The following is a 15,634-nucleotide window of genomic DNA, read 5'->3' as shown; positions in this document are numbered from 1 at the left end:
AGGGGGGCTTTTCTTTCGCCCTTCATTTACTTGGGATTTATAAGAGTGCCAATAATTCTTATTTGGGGTTATTATCAGTTGGGTTACGACCAGTAATCAAATCAGAAGCAGGACTGTTAGAAGGCAGGGAAACATCCCTGCTCTAGAGTTGGTATCAAAGGGCCAGTGTTCTGCCTTGCTGGTGGTGTTGAACAGGAAGCATCCAGATTAACCTGTGGCACTGCACTGGGATTTTGATAGGCATGTGTATAAAAGAAATGAAAGCAGCTCCTTGCAGATGTCTAACAGTATTAGAGATTTTCCCTTCAAATTGTAAAAGTTTAAGAAGCTTACAGAATACTATGAAATGGTCCAGGCTGTGTGTCTGTATCCTTAGGTTAGAGACAAGTAACAGCACGGGTGAAGGAAGAGAAATCCAGCTGTGCAGTGAGGAGTTTTTCCTGCTGATGGTAATTCTAGCAGAGATGGAGAGAGTTTCTGAAAGTCAGGCACAAGTCAGATCAGTCATGCACTGAGGGAAAAATAAGACTAGGAGGCATGAATTCTCATGTTCAGCTCAGCAGGTGGTCATTACAGTCTGAAATATTTTGGTAAATGTCAATGTTAACCTTTTTCTGTAATGACTTGAGTAAAAATAAGCACTTGCCCTAGGTGGAGCCTTGTGTTTCAGCCTTGAGCTCAGCCATGATGCTGCTGAAATGAAGGAGCTAGTTATGAAAGAAAACCATGGGAAACTGTGGAGCATTTCATCTGTTGGGAAGTGTGTGCGTTTAGAAGTGACACTGTTCTTTGGTGACTAAGTGGTGGTGACAGGGAGCGTAAATCTAGAGCTGCAGGTCATTTTAGTGGTGGGGCTGTTCTGGGAAGCTGTGTGGTTAAACATGAACATGTAATGGAGGAGTGTAACCATCACCCCTGCTCTGCTGGGAAATGCCCGCAGTGAGGACATCAAGTGGAAAGGAGAGATGGTCTTTCCAAAGAAAACAAAAATTAAATGAGTGTTCATGAGGCTCAAGATGTTCTTACAAAACCTGGGTTTAAAACAAGAAAAAAAGTTGCTAAATGAAGGCAGGAGAACACTGAGCTTTCTGTTTGTATTTATTTTAGTTTGGAACATAACTGATTACTCATTTTGGGGGTGAGCAGTCACCTGCTGCTTGATTTCACCTTTGGGTCCTCCTGGTCTGAAATGAAGATGCTACAGCTTGCTTGTTTGAGGCCCTTGGCTGCTGTGCACTGTGCTTTCCTGTGAGCCTTATGAAAATCTTTCAGCATACTGCACTGATAAAACAGAGCATGTCATCTGCTGTAGGAATGTATCATGAAGTTGTCAAAGGCTGGTTTTTGGAAAATTTTCTTAATACTCAGTTCTCTTTTGTATATTGTGACACATCTTCAGTTCTGAAGTTACAGGTGTCCTGAGAACACAAGACACTGCGGGAAAGTGTGGGGCAAACTTTACAATTCTTAAATCATAGTTACACTGACTGGAGTACGGCAGTTCTGTCTGGCAAAACTGGTGATTTATGTTTTGCTTCTGTCTCACAACATGGAAAATTTCTGTGAGGTGCCTCGTAGCTTTAGATTTTTATTTATTTATTTATTTGTTTATTGTGGGGGGGAATCCCATAGGCAAACCTATCCTGTGACTTTCTTCCGTTGATTAGCCTAGCCAGAGTTTTTAGGTACAGCTGCCTTTGCCACTGTTTGTTTCTTGCATAGAACATAGCAGATAAATGAAATGCACAGTTCCTTACCAGAAGGCAACTTCAATCCCTGTGAAACCAGAGCTTTCTGTATATATACTTCATATAATTAAGAATTACAAACAAATGAAGGGTTATGCTCTGCTAAACTTGTCAAGCTACCTACTGTTCTGCATAGTCTTAGGCCTGACTCAGACTTGCACCTGTGTTTGGTGCAATCTCATAACCTGTATGTTTCCATTTAGCACTGCACAGAAGCACAGGGCAGGGTGGGTCTGCCAGTGTCACACTGTAGGAAGGAAGTCATTAATTTCTTCTGCTCTCAAGTGAAGAAACGCAAGTGTGAAGATAATGAGAGGTCTCCTGCATCCACGCTTGAAAGACTGGAATTAGATATCAATCACAGTAACTTTTTGCTATTTCTGTTTTTGTACAAGACTGTACTTATCTCCGAGCGTATCCTCAGGGGGAGGGAGGCCCCTGGTTTCAGCCACACTCATTCACAGTCTGTCTGAACAGTGGGGTAATGCACAGACTAAGTAACCTGGAGCTAGTGATGCCTTGGTAGCCTCCAGAATCTGAAACAGGATAGCTGCGAGAAGTGGATCTGCATTTAGTCCAAGGCTGTTTTAAGGCTGTTTGGTCCAGCATCATGCTATCACGTCCCTGCTGTTTGTGGGACAGGACTGGATCCTGTTTGGTACTCACACCCACTTGCCTGAAGCAGAAGTGCAGGCTTTGATTCATGCAGATGTGCCCCAGACTGTTTCAGTTCCATCCCAAGCTGCATTTTCTTCATGGGTTACTTTCATCAGGTTGCAGTCCAGCTGGTTTCCAAGCAGTCCTTCCTGAGGTACGTAACTCTTTCCATGTTTTGTAAGAGAGGCCCGAATGCATCACTCAGGACTGAGAATAACTGCAGACTGGAAGGTGAGCAAGGCTGCAATACCTAACACAGCGCCTACTGTCACACTGCAGTTTTCCATTCCTGGGTCTTTCAAGAGCTTGGAGCATGCACACAACTCAGCTCCTCTGGAAATCCACGTCTGACAGATTAGGATGTGACCTGGACAGATGGGTGAAGTAACATCTCTTCATCAGCTATTTAGCACTGATAATTGCATAGAAAAGGTGACTTCTTATTTTCCTCTAGGTATTGCTCCAAACTTGAGACAAGAATCAGACTGCTTTGGTCACACTGTAAGAGCTGTTCCACTGTTGTTCTAAATCATTATTGGTATAATTTATATCATCTGACAGACCAGGGTTAGCCTGGGAATGTCTTTCAAAACCTTGCCTGGAGAAAGCAGTAATTCTGCTTGGACAACAAACTGAAATTCCAGTGAGGAACAGAGCATTTCTATTTCAGGTGTCTGAGCAATTCCAGTAACTCTCGTACTATTAAAGCACTGAAAGTTACCCAGGCAGTAGAGCTGATACACAGTGTTTCAAAATTATAATGAGGTTTTTATGACTTGTAAATAAGAGGTTTTTTACAAGCAAGCTGAAAATATCTACCCAAACCAGACAGAGAAATTACTTACCCTCAATAACTTTATAGTTTGCATTTTCAGCTTAGGGATTATTTGTGTTAAAGTCTCTTTAACAGACACTACTCAATCCTGCAATTAAAAACAAATCTGTTTGCAGCAACAGTCTGTTCTTATGGGAAAGATACTGAATGTGTGATACCAGTTGACAGCTCACTGTGTAACTGAGCAGGAAGAGAATGCTGAATAGGTAAGAGACAAAGAACATTTGATCCTAAAAAGAAAAATTAGTAAGAAGTTTCACTTGCACTGTGTATTTAAAATTATCCCAGTAGGACAGATTCTCAGTAAGTCACCTATCTAGCAGCCGGCACATAGAACTCCAAGCTACTTTGTTACAACAGCATCGCTCAGTTGTCTCTTCCAGCTGAACTTGACAGGAACTTTACTACTGACTTCATGGGGAGCAAGACTAAACTGGAAATGCTCCCTTCCATTCCCTGATCTCCCCAATATCTTGTGCCTCATAAACATGATGATGATGTCCAGAGATGGACATCCTGATCACTGAGGAGCTTTCACTGAATTAAGATTTGAAGAATGTTACATGCCAAAGTTGTGCAGCTTTCTTACTCTTTTTTTCATTTTGCAATTCTAGTCAGACAAATGCCTACAGACATTTCTGTGCAGCCATTTGTGTTTTTCCCTCGCTTCTTACTAGTTCAGGCAATGCATCTTTCAGCTGCCTTCTGAAGGTCTTTTCCTGTGAACACGGCTACTCCCAGTATTTTTTAGGAAACTTGGATTCTCCATCAGAGAACTGCAGCAAGTGTGTCCTTTGCAACCAGACGCTGCTAACAACTTAACTGCCTTTGAGAGTCTTCAGCTCGTAGCCAAAGGACAATTTTTTTAAAACACTACGGGAACACAGGAATGGACTTGGCAATATCCAAATGTCACTTTAGCCCCAAATCATTCTCTGCCAACAAGCAATGAGTGTTTAGAGACAGATTACAGGTATAGAGAGTATAGAGTCCAGATAGTGTCTCCAAAATTTCCATAAGCAACAATTCATCTTCCTGTTTTGAGGCTTGCATTTGCATTCATAACATTGAGTTTCATGTTCACCAATGAATTTACCCTACCATACAGGAACTTCTCTTTTTTTATTTTTATAATTATCTCTCCAAAAGGCTCTATGGCAATGTTAGGATTTGTACAAAATGGCACTTTATTTTCAATTGGCTGTCTGGTGATTGCATTAGCGTTTACTATAGGGAACAATGAAGACCATTTGGCCTTAAAATTCTCAGATGTTCCTGCTGTGGAACTCAAATTTACTGCTTTCCAAAGGTCAGCACTGGAATTCTTCTGAAAACGGTTCACTTGGCACCACTATTCCCACACCATGGCTTCTTGTTGTTATGTTGTTATATAGAAGTTGTTATGTATTACACCTCTCAGCCCCACAGCGTCGTGCTGGGCTTTCTTTAGCCTGGAATCCATCCAACCTTCCTAGGTTGTGTCTTTACTAGAGTGGCTTCTTCCCAGTGTCTGCCGTGGATGAAAGCAGCGAGAAACCCAGTACCAGTCCAGAAGTGGACAATGCTGGGAAAACGGAGCTGCTAGACCTCTACCTAATAACAGCCAGGTTTGCTGTAAGATCAAGTACTCCCATCTAGTGGAGACGTAGGAAAAAGCTTCCCATCTCACAAGGATTATAAATTAAAAGGACATGAGCTTGATAAATCAATGCCTTTTAGGATCCTCAGAATAAACTGGGATTTTAAGCCTAGAATAAACAGCCTAAGGAAACTGTTGACACCCTTTCCACTTTTTAAACTACAGTGAAAATACTTAAAAAGTAAAAACTTAATTTGTTTACCCTTACTGCATTCAATACTATTTATTTCCAGAATGATTAAATATTCAAAAGGCAATGTGATATAAAAATCCTCAGCCTTCCTAGTAAACCTCCAGTTAGTAACTAGGTCAGACCAGATGAGATCAAAGATTTCACAGTTTGATGTGTGCTTTGTTCCAGTGCTGAAACCACGTTATAAACTTTCACAGGAACCACCATAAATTCCAGTATTTTCTGTCAACGTTTGTAATTAAGTGAAAAACTGAGCAGTGACAGAGAGGAACTATCTCTGATCTTTCCAGGTCCTCTGGTGAGCACAGGGGCACCTGTGGCACAACAAAAGGAGGCCTGCTCTGTGCTTCTTGTGCTTCACACTGTAGAAAGAAAAAGTTGGTCTCAAGCTCATTAGGGCACTGCTTTGGAAGTGCTAATACAGCCAAACCTCTTTAACTGCTGCTGTTACGGATGTGCAAAGGATATGCTGCCATTTCAGATTTGCTTAAAACGTTTGTCTAAAAAGAGATGACAAAGTACCGTGCAACTGTATAGAAACAGAAGGCTGCAACACACTACAGGATTCTCGATCTCCAGTGGCCCTTCTCTCACACCCTCCCCATGTTTTCTGATATTCACCTCTTATTCCAACCCCTCTGCAGAGTTAATCTCTGCCACAATGCCAGGCTGCTCCTTCCTTTGTGTGTGTCCCTCAAATTATCAAAACCAGCCCATTTGGGTGACTAAAGGTATGCCTCTGCTGCACAGAGGGGCAGAAAGCAATTGTTCTGGAAGTTATGAGGGAAAAAAAAGTCAAATAATTTGATACACTTTGTTGTACACATTTCACATCACTGCACTTAGCAACATTGGCTTAAAATTGATTTAGTTCAATTTGTGTAAGTAAAACTTGCTATGTTTTGTCTAGGTGAACAGAAAACATGCTTCGGGATCAATTTTTTTTCGTAAAAAATTACTAAAAAGTACTCTAAAAAAAAACAAAACAAAAACTCTAAAACCCCCAATTTTCCCCCCAGCAATATCAGATTTTATTATTTTACAAATGGAGAAGATTCCAGCTCTTCTGAGGCAGAATGCAATTCTGAAATTCAGAAAAGCAAGTGCAAATGGTGCCTTTCAAAACAGCAGTCTCTGGAGCCATGAGGATGCCTTATTAGGAGGATCCTACTAAGCAGGCATTCTGGCTATTTGATCAAATGGAACCTGAAAGAAAATGGACCAACCGATTGAAATTCCTTCTCGACAGCTTTCTATGATTAGATTTACAATCAAATTACCTCTACATTTTCTACAGAGACCTTTGTCTAAACTTCAAAGGATGTCTGCGTCCTTTTAAAGTATTTCCACTACCCACATATCAAACCTGTCAGAGTGCAGAAATACTACATGCCTTCTTTTTCTGCTCCAGGCTGCAGTAAAATTTACCTCAACAAAAAAAGTTTATGCCCCTGTTAAGACATTACAACTGCAGTAGTAGTCCACTCCAGGAATATATGTCAGGGCTTGCTGACATTCCAATGAAGCAGAACTTCTGTACTTCTGTGTTACAGCTACCTAAAATAACCTACAAAAAAGAAAAGCAACTGTCTGATGCTGTGCTATAAAATAAAATGCGCAAGAGAAAGGCCTCTTTCACATTTTCAAATTCAGCCAAAGGAATGAACGTCAGTCTTGGCAGGACTGCCTTCATTCCTCATCCATCAGACTTCTGACAGTTTCAAAAAGACATTCATGAGGAAACTAATTCAGTGTCTCCTTGACACTAAGTGGAATTTAATAAAGCTTTAGGGCAGACAGCATATTGTTTGTGATTGCATGTAAGTATTCCTCTAACTAGAATTTGCACCAAATACTTAAAATTCTTGAAAAATAACAGAGAGCTTATGTTTAGCAGGTTCACAAGTTAAAATGGTATGTAGTAGGGTAGCAATTAAATAAAGCAGCAAAGCAATAAGTACTCTGATAAACAACATTCTTCTAAGCCTGGTCCTCTTTGCTATGCTTTATTATGTCTTCATTAAAAAAAAAAAAAAGTGAATTAAAACTTGGCATTAATTTGGATGAGTAGCATTTCTATATGGAGGGAAAGAGTTGTTGTAACTGAAACAACACTTCTGTTGGGAACAGCTGTCACTGCTAGAAACTGGAATCAGCATGTTAATCAGCCTTCTTCTATCACAGCTTTCCAAATGATAAATGAGTTGCGTCTTCTGAATGCACAATACAGTTTGTGAGACATAAAAACAAGGTAGAATCTGATGCAGGAGGTGCCTGTGTGGAGGAAGAATAGAGAAGTCTTGTTCCCTCCAACTATTCCAGCTTACGTAACACCACTGCACGTTGTATAAATAATTAAAATAAACTAAAACTAATTTTTAGACGATTGACTGCGGGGTCTGCCTTTTGAGGATTCCTCTACTTCCAATACAAGCAAAGCAGTGTTTCAGAGAGTGCAATCTGGGCTGAATAAACAGCTTTGTTTTAGCCATAAGAAGCTTTCATGTGTGAAATCTTTTTTGAAGACCTGAGGTTACCAGATATACCCCTGAATTTAGTACAAAAACTATGTTCCCTGTAAAAATTGCCTTATTGTTGGAAAAACAAACAAAAAAACAAGCAAACAAAAAGACCATGAAAATATTCAGCTCAAACTTTACCACATTTGACAAACCACTGCAAAATCTGAGAGAAATACAGGTTAGAAACAGTTGTTCTTCGTAAAAATTATACCAAACAATAAGATTGCCAGAGAGAAACAGCAAACAACTGTGGGCAAGGGGATAATGAGAGCTGTACTACCCAATTAGCACCTGTGGAACAAAAAAGAAAAAGATGTTAATTTCTTTTAAATAGAGGTAAGGGTCAGCAAGAAAATTAAGCGAGTTTTTAGTTCCTACACCTGACTTTGATGTTTAACAAGAAACAGAAGTAGACCTCGTTTTGGATACTTTATTTCTGTCACGTCATAAAGAGAAAAATCTGACAGCCGAGTTGTATGTTTCCTTGAAACCTGCTGATGGCAGTTACTGGAATGGGTTATAATTTCCAGCTAAGCAGTTGTTCATCAGCAAACCGTATTCTTCTCAGTAAGATGTCACACAGGTGAAACACAGAGAAAATGTATGAAAGGTTTTTCACTTGGAAGCCACCATCTGCATTCTTTCAGCACTCTCCACAAGCAGTAGCAACTGAAACACGTTGGGTTTTCTACTAGAAAGTGAGCAGTCTCAAAGGAAACAAGGAGCTGCAAAGACCCAAAATTTTGTTTACTGTAATGTACCCCTAATTTGTTCCTATTAGAGGTTTCACAGCTGTTAGGTGTTGTCCAAAAAAAAAACCCAGCAGATAACCTGAAAGGAAAAGAGGTGATGCTTCATCTTGAAGGTAATAGCAATCTTGTCCACTCAAAACTATTACCTGGAGACATATCATTTGTAAAATACCCAATTAACAAATCATGCAGTTATTGATTAAAAAAGATAGCGAGCTTTCTCTTTGAAAATAAAAACCAAGCAGATTGGTGTCCGATATGCTGTATCAAAACAGCTTTCTGGTAGCACAAATTTAGATAGAAAGATAGACTGCTGAAAGCTCAGGAGCACACCTGAAGTTTTTTGGGTGATTCTCTAGCTTATGAAGAACACTTCTGCCTTTAAGGCTTAAGGAAGATGTATGTGGGGAGGAGTGCGTTTTGGCTGTGAGCATCTTTCTTTTGCTAGACGAAGAAAGTGTGCCACAGTATTCTGATGGCTACAAATTGAAAGACCTCACAACCTAATCCCACACTTGTTGGGGCTTTGATGTGTGCCCATCAAAGATGTGTGTGTGTGCAATGCCACTGAGACCCCCCAAAGCACTCTGATCAGGAGCTCTAAGTGCAAAGCCCAGGAGCCCAACTCATTCTGGGACGAGATGGGCGGGAGGCCCTTATCCTTCTTAAACTAATTTCTTCATTATTAGGTCATAATACGAACAGCAACATAAGGGCTGAGAACAGACCTAGTGCACTAAGGTGGGACCACACAGCAGAACCTGCGGTGGAGGCACAAATATGCCTTTTGGATGCAGCTGAAGGCCTAACACACATCCGTTAGATGGCGGGAGGGAGTGCGGGACGCCTGAGCGACGACGGGACCCGCTCCGCGGGGCTGCGCCACACAGCCGCGTGCGCCCGGGCTTAGCGGCCCTCTCTCAGCCAACGGGCGCCCGTTTTAGAAACGGCCGCATGCCGAGCCTCGATGTGTGCCTTGCACTGATTGGCTGCTTCCTCCCGTCAGTTATACCTGCCGCGCGGCTCGGCTAGGCCGCGAGTTTGGGCTGCGCAGCGCTGGACGGCGGGGGGAAAGTGAGCTGAGAGGTGGGGTGAGAGAAGGGGAAAGAAAAAAGGAAGAAAAGAGAAATAATTATCATCGCCTAGAGACTTCTGAAAACCTGCTCTCAGTTTCTTCGAGCTGTTGTTAGTTCGAGGTGCTGTAGTGGTTCCAGTGGGATGCATAGGGCTTCTAATTAGCACGGGGCTGGTTGATGTTTGTAGTGGGGATAACGTTAACTGTGTACGGAGTGGCTTTGTTGGTAGTAATTCTTGCTTCTGGCAGCACCGGGAAGTTATGTGGCCATGTGTTACATAACCTGTGTAGATTTTGGAGAATAAAAGGCAAGTGATTGAAGTGTTGGTGATGGCCTGGCTAAGTATTGCAGAGTTTAAGGCAAGGACCTTAAGGACTTAAGACCGTAGGTCAGGGAGAGAAAGAAAGGCTGTGAAAAGAAAAATCTGATTTTTAAGTTAATTTTTTAATTTGGCCAGTGAAGTTCATAGATTACTGTATAGACTGGTCTCATTTGTTCCCTGTGACCAAAACCAAAGGAGATCTTGGCATGCCCCACAATACTGGGTGTAGCAGTAAAAACTATTGATACAGCTCCTTACTTTTCAGTGTCATGCAAATGAATAAAAGTATGAGAATGAGGACCTCAGAAGTGGGATTATCTCAGCCCCTTAGTTTTCACAGACAGTTCTCTCAACTGTTAACAATAAATACTGATTTCATTTGGATTACTTTTCTAACAGAGTTTTCTGAATTGTTTTAATTAATGAGTGGTGCATATCATGCATTTCAGAAGTATTCTTTGGACTGAAATCCAAGTTTAAAGTTGCTTCTGTAAAATACAGTGATAAGGGAGTGGATTTTGTCACTCTGGATAGCATTTAGGTCTGAACAACAGACAGGTGTTATGAAGAAATTCATTACAGTACTTAAAGAGAGCATATTTATAAAATAGCTCTGATGCCACTTGCATAAGATTAAAACTTTAATATGGACTATCTAGTTGCTTGTTGAAGTTCACTACTATGTTTTGAAAGCAAGTATATAGATGGTACCGGATACGTACAGGATTGCAGCTTTATGCTTATTGAAATCACAGTAAATAGTCAACTCTAGAATGTGTTTCTGTGCTCTGGTGGCCTCTGTATACAGGTAGTGGCTTACAATTATCTCAACTGGGTTATGTATAACGTTCTATTGAAGCTATTGCAGATATGACTGAGAAAAATTCTGCTGCAGCAAGAGAACCAGACAGAAAGAGAGGTGGTAAGCAGATGACTGCTGCCTTACTTTCCCTACTAAACAAGACTGGATACAACATGGTTCAAGAAAATGGGCAAAGAAAATTTGGTGGGCCACCACCAGGTAAGCAATTTTTTGAGGTAACAAAGTTTATTTTATGTAAGGGTACTTGCACTGTACTTCTGTGTATGACACATGTACTTTCCGCTCCGTTATTACTGTATTGAGCCCAATGGCTTTTTTGGTTTTGATTTTGAGAACTCTGGAAGGAGGGTTTATCTACTCCTAGCTGTAATTTTTTAAAATAGTTAACATCTTTCATGCTGAATTTGGGTTTTATTTTGAGTTTAAGATAGTATTGCTAAGTGTATCTGTCAGATATGTTGTGTCTGTTGTGTGTTTTAAATAATGCTGGTTTCAGTGGCTTGACATACAAATTCAAGGGAAAGTAGCAGATGAATTTTAAAGAAAAAAAATGTGCTCCTGTGTGCACAATTTGTATTTAAGCTTAGAAAATCTAAAAAGATACAAATATACCAATTTTCAAAGGTAACAAAAAAACAACAACTGATCTCCGAAGTGCGTTGTGCAAAGGTGTGACTATCTGCCACTTGTACTAACGTTTTTTTGCTGGACAACTTACTTTTAAGGTTGGGAAGGTCCTCCACCACCTCGTGGATGTGAAGTTTTTGTGGGTAAGATCCCTCGTAACATTTATGAAGATGAACTGGTCCCTCTTTTCGAGAGGGCTGGCAAGATATATGAGCTCAGGCTGATGATGGAATTCAGTGGTGAGAATCGAGGCTTTGCTTTTGTGATGTATGCTACTAAAGAGAACGCCCAGCTTGCCATCAAGATTCTTAATAATTATGAAATTCGTCCAGGGAGATTTCTTGGTGTCTGCATAAGCTTGGACAACTGCAGACTCTTTATTGGAGCAATTCCAAGAGAAAAGAAGAGAGAAGAAATACTGAAAGAAATGAAAAGAGTTACACGAGGAGTGGTGGATGTCGTTGTTTGTCCAGATGCCACTGACAGAACTAAAAATCGTGGATTTGCTTTTGTAGAATATGAGTCTCACAAAGCAGCTGCCATGGCTAGAAGGCAGCTACTCCCAGGTAAAGCTATTTTTAAGTTAAATTTTTGGAGGACAGTATTTTTTTTTGGAATAGGGGGGAGGGGGTGGAGTGGAGTTGAAGGGGGTGTAATCCCCTTCTGAGATTAAAATCGTTTTAAGAGTTTAGTGTGTTGGAAGTGGCTTGTGCATTATGCTCTGGGGAATGGAAAGTAGAAGGGATTAAAAGTATCGAAAGAGGAGGGAATAGTTAAACGTGAAGTTAAAAAGGAAATTTGACAGTATGCCTCCCATCTACACACAGGGTCATAAGGTTGAATTTTTGTCAAGTCTTACTTCATTAATTATTTCAGGTGGTTGTGTCTTTCCACTTAAGGAATAAGTGGACGCAGATAACAAACGCTGCTGATTCACGTGTTACGCATCGTATTTGTTAGCTCTTTCTAAAGGTAGTGTAAAAGAATGATTTTTCTTTTCATCTTGTTTACTATGTTTTGCTTCTTTGCAATAGAAACGTTCCAACTCTGGGGTTGTGCAGTTCAAGTAGATTGGGCATGCCCAGAGAAAGAAGTCGATGCAGAAACAATGCAGAGAGTTAAAGTGTTGTACGTAAGAAACTTAATGATTTCTACTACAGAAGACACAATTAAAGCTGAATTCAACAAGTTTAAGCCACAAGTAGTTGAGCGTGTAAAGAAGTTGAGAGACTATGCGTTTGTTCATTTCTACAACCGAGAGGATGCAGTTGCTGCCATGTCTGCAATGAATGGAAAGTGCATTGATGGAGCTAGCATTGAGGTAACCCTGGCAAAGCCAGTTCACAAAGACAGTACTTGGAAGCAGCATCTTAATGGGCACGTAAGCCCCTGTTCTGAAAATCTCATGAAATTTCCTAGCAAAGATGACGGTGATCAGAAATCTGGAGGAGAACCTGTAAGTCTTTCACCTAGTCTTAATGGTCAGCACAGTCCGAGCTCAGCTGAACGTGAACAGCATCCATACCCATTTCTTTCAGGAGTAAAGCTTGTTCCCGTGAGCATGTATACTCTAAAGTCCAATTACTTACGTTCTGCCGTGATGCGTCTGGATTATTTTTGCTACAAAAATAAGTGGTTACCACCACAGTACAACTTGTATTTAGCCACAAGTCAGAATGGGAAAAAAAATCTGGTGTGTGAGATACTTATTCCTAGTATTGCAGATGGTTCCCAGAGTTGCTTCATGTCACATGAACCGTGTGCAACAGTAGAAGATGCAAGGGAATTGGCAGCACAGATGGCACTTGTACATCTAGGTAAGCATAAATGCTTTTGAATAGTTCTTAAGAACTGAAGCTGGAAAAGTGATAAAATTGGCCTTTGCATATAGTTTTGGGAAGGTTTTTTTGATTCCTCTCTCTATAGACACTCTCAACACAATAGCAGTCTGTCAATTGAAGGGCACTGCAGGTGGTATGCTGAGGTAGAATGTACTGTCACTTAAAGTTCTTTCTTCTTCATTATTTTTAAACCAGAAAATGAGAGAAAATTGATATGATCATTCTCAATTCTTGGAAAGTCTGGAATCTTCATGTATTTAGTATCTTAAAGTCAGAATGTGTGTACTAGAAAGCTAAATCTTTGGTGTTATGAACTCCTATGATAAAAGCTTTCTGTAACTGAGAAAACAATCACTGAAGTTCTGGCAGATCATTATCACTGCGCTGTGTACACCCAAATAATGTAGAACGTGACATTTGACATCTAGTTCCTGCCTATTATTTTTCAGTTCTGTAATATTAAAGCATCTGAAATACAGAACTGATTGCTAGTGTGTTCCTTAAGTGGCTGTAGTCTCAATTTGATCAAACTTCATTCTGAAAGAAAGCAGAATTCGAGCTCTTTGGTAGATGGATTTGAAGGTTGTTACAGAGCCATACCTACTATTTTCCTCTCCTCTCCCCAACTCTCTCTTGTTTTTTTTCCCCCTCTTCTCTCCTGCTCCTGTTTACTGGGTTGGAAAAGCTACTGCAGGATAGCATACAGTTAAAATAGTGTTGCTGCTCTTCCTAATATTACTTAGGAATTGTTCTGGAATTTTCTTTGTACTACTGCAGTGAATTCGTTTATTTATTTATTTGTTTTTAAATAAATGCAGTTTGTAGCAGAGTTAATTTAGACTTGACTGAAACGTAAGCAATCTTTTCCTTAGTGCAAAAAAACAACAAAAAAAATCCTTAGATTTTTCTCTCCTATTCTCAGCTAGGAAAGAAACTCAGAAACAACTAGGAGGAGGGGAGGTTGGTCTGAGAGTGATTTCACAGCTGTGGTTAAATCTAGAATGCAAACAAAAGTATGTGATGTGCTCTTGTGAATTGTTGCAAGTGCTGTAAGGTAAAACAGCAGGTTGTTTTTTTATTATTTTTAATCTACACTGTAAGCAAGATGCCTAAAATCTGGATATTTTATCGCTAATGACATGATGAATGATCTCCTGTACCTAGTGCAAAGCACTATTCTCGAAAAGATATTTCTGTAGTTAAGTAACAATACTTGCTGCAGTGTGCAGCAGTCCCGAGCAGGCTGCAGTACAACATCCTTCCACTTGGTGTCACCTGAATATTTTGAAAATGTCTCGAGTAAAACACAAACTGAATTTCATTGAAAGATGAACAGGAGAGAGAAGGAAAAAAAACCTTTTTTTAATATGACTAGAAATTTTTCTTAGAAATTGGGTAGTATATTTTCTTGCCGAAGCACGCTAGCTTCTGTTTGGTTCTTGTAATTCCATAGATAGTATATTATTTGACAGTGCACCTGCCTAAGTGGTGTCAGCTGTAATTGTGTATACAGGCAAAAAAGGAGTTATGTTTCACATACCTAGAATCACTTAACAGGTCCAGCTTCCAGGTTTAGATTTATATTAAGAACTGGAGTTGTTAGTGTGGTGATATTTGGACTATTTTGTTGGATTGCTGCTTTCATGTAAAAGAAAGACGTTGTTCCTTCCCTGATATGCAGAAATTTAAGTAATGATTTTAAGTAATATGTGGATATCTGTCACTGCTGAGGCCTCTTTCATGTTTAAAATGGAGATTACTGTTTTAGTGTCATGGGATCAGTTTTAAAAGCTTATAAGGGAGGCTAAATCAATGCTTAGTATTAATTTTGCTGCTGGAAGCTTCTAATCTTACCCAGGATTTGTCCTGAAGATTAGTATTTTTCTGTCCCTGCTGCTTACAGACAGGGAATTTTTGTAATGTAAAAGTAAACTTTTACATCTGGGCCTGTGTAGGAGAACTTGGAGAAAAGGAAAGATAGAAGAAGGTTGGACTATTTTCCATTAGCTCCTATCTGATTTTGCTTTAACTGTTGACTGAAACATTTACTTAAGGATTGGAGTTGGTGTTAGGGGTACAGAGGAAAGAGGAAGGCAGCCATGGGGTAAAGTTTTTGTTGTATGCTTATCTTAAGTCCATCTTTGAATAGGTAATGCAATATGCTTGCTGAAACTGTCTGTTTTTCTTACCCCCCCCCCCCCATTTTTCCCCATGTCTTCCTGCAGGCAAGGGAAGTACACCCAATTTGGCTTGAATTGCCCTGAAGAACATAGTTAAGTGGTTGAAAACATTGGTGTTTGTTACTTTGAATCTCACCATGAAAGGAAGAGCACCGCACTGATGCATTATTACTGGAAGTTCAGATTATGTGGTACCTGTTGAAGGGTTTTTCGAAAGCACATTTTAAACTTTCAATTTTGAAGATTGGTGCAATTGTTTTAATTAGATTAAATTTGTTATGAAGGTAATTCGTTTTAGATTTTATTGCCTATAATAATTTATAGAACAGTAGCCTCTTTTTAGTGTTGAAATAGTTCATTACAACTCCTTGCCTCTTGTACTCCGAGTTTCATGCAGTGTTAAGATTGTGTTGCAAGTA

General features: G+C 40.0%; 1 protein-coding gene across 1 annotated transcript; it reads left to right on the top strand.

Moving 5' to 3' along the window:
• The first annotated feature begins 10,611 nt into the window (after positions 1–10,611).
• On the top strand, positions 10,612–15,016 carry RBM46 (RNA binding motif protein 46). Its single transcript, XM_065736017.1, has 4 exons — positions 10,612–10,765; positions 11,293–11,760; positions 12,229–13,011; positions 14,991–15,016. The coding sequence occupies exons 1-4, from the start codon at positions 10,615–10,617 to the stop codon at positions 15,014–15,016; spliced, it is 1,428 nt and encodes a 475-aa protein (XP_065592089.1). The 5' UTR covers positions 10,612–10,614.
• Positions 15,017–15,634: the final 618 nt, after the last annotated feature.

This window comes from Cyrtonyx montezumae, unplaced genomic scaffold, assembly GCF_038088225.1.
Source record: "Cyrtonyx montezumae isolate F1298 unplaced genomic scaffold, pur_monq_1.0 scaffold_2, whole genome shotgun sequence".
NCBI lineage: Eukaryota > Metazoa > Chordata > Aves > Galliformes > Odontophoridae > Cyrtonyx > Cyrtonyx montezumae.
This window is presented reverse-complemented; position numbering and strand designations above follow the sequence as displayed.

Excerpts from the sequence above, each read along its gene's own strand:
- RBM46 (XM_065736017.1), top strand. The coding sequence starts at position 10,615 with ATGACTGAGAAAAATTCTGCTGCAGCAAGAGAACCAGACAGAAAGAGA. Across the intron at positions 11,761-12,228 it reads TAGAAGGCAGCTACTCCCAG|AAACGTTCCAACTCTGGGGT; the intron begins GTAAAGCTATTT and ends TCTTTGCAATAG. Across the intron at positions 13,012-14,990 it reads GATGGCACTTGTACATCTAG|GAGAACTTGGAGAAAAGGAA; the intron begins GTAAGCATAAAT and ends GGGCCTGTGTAG.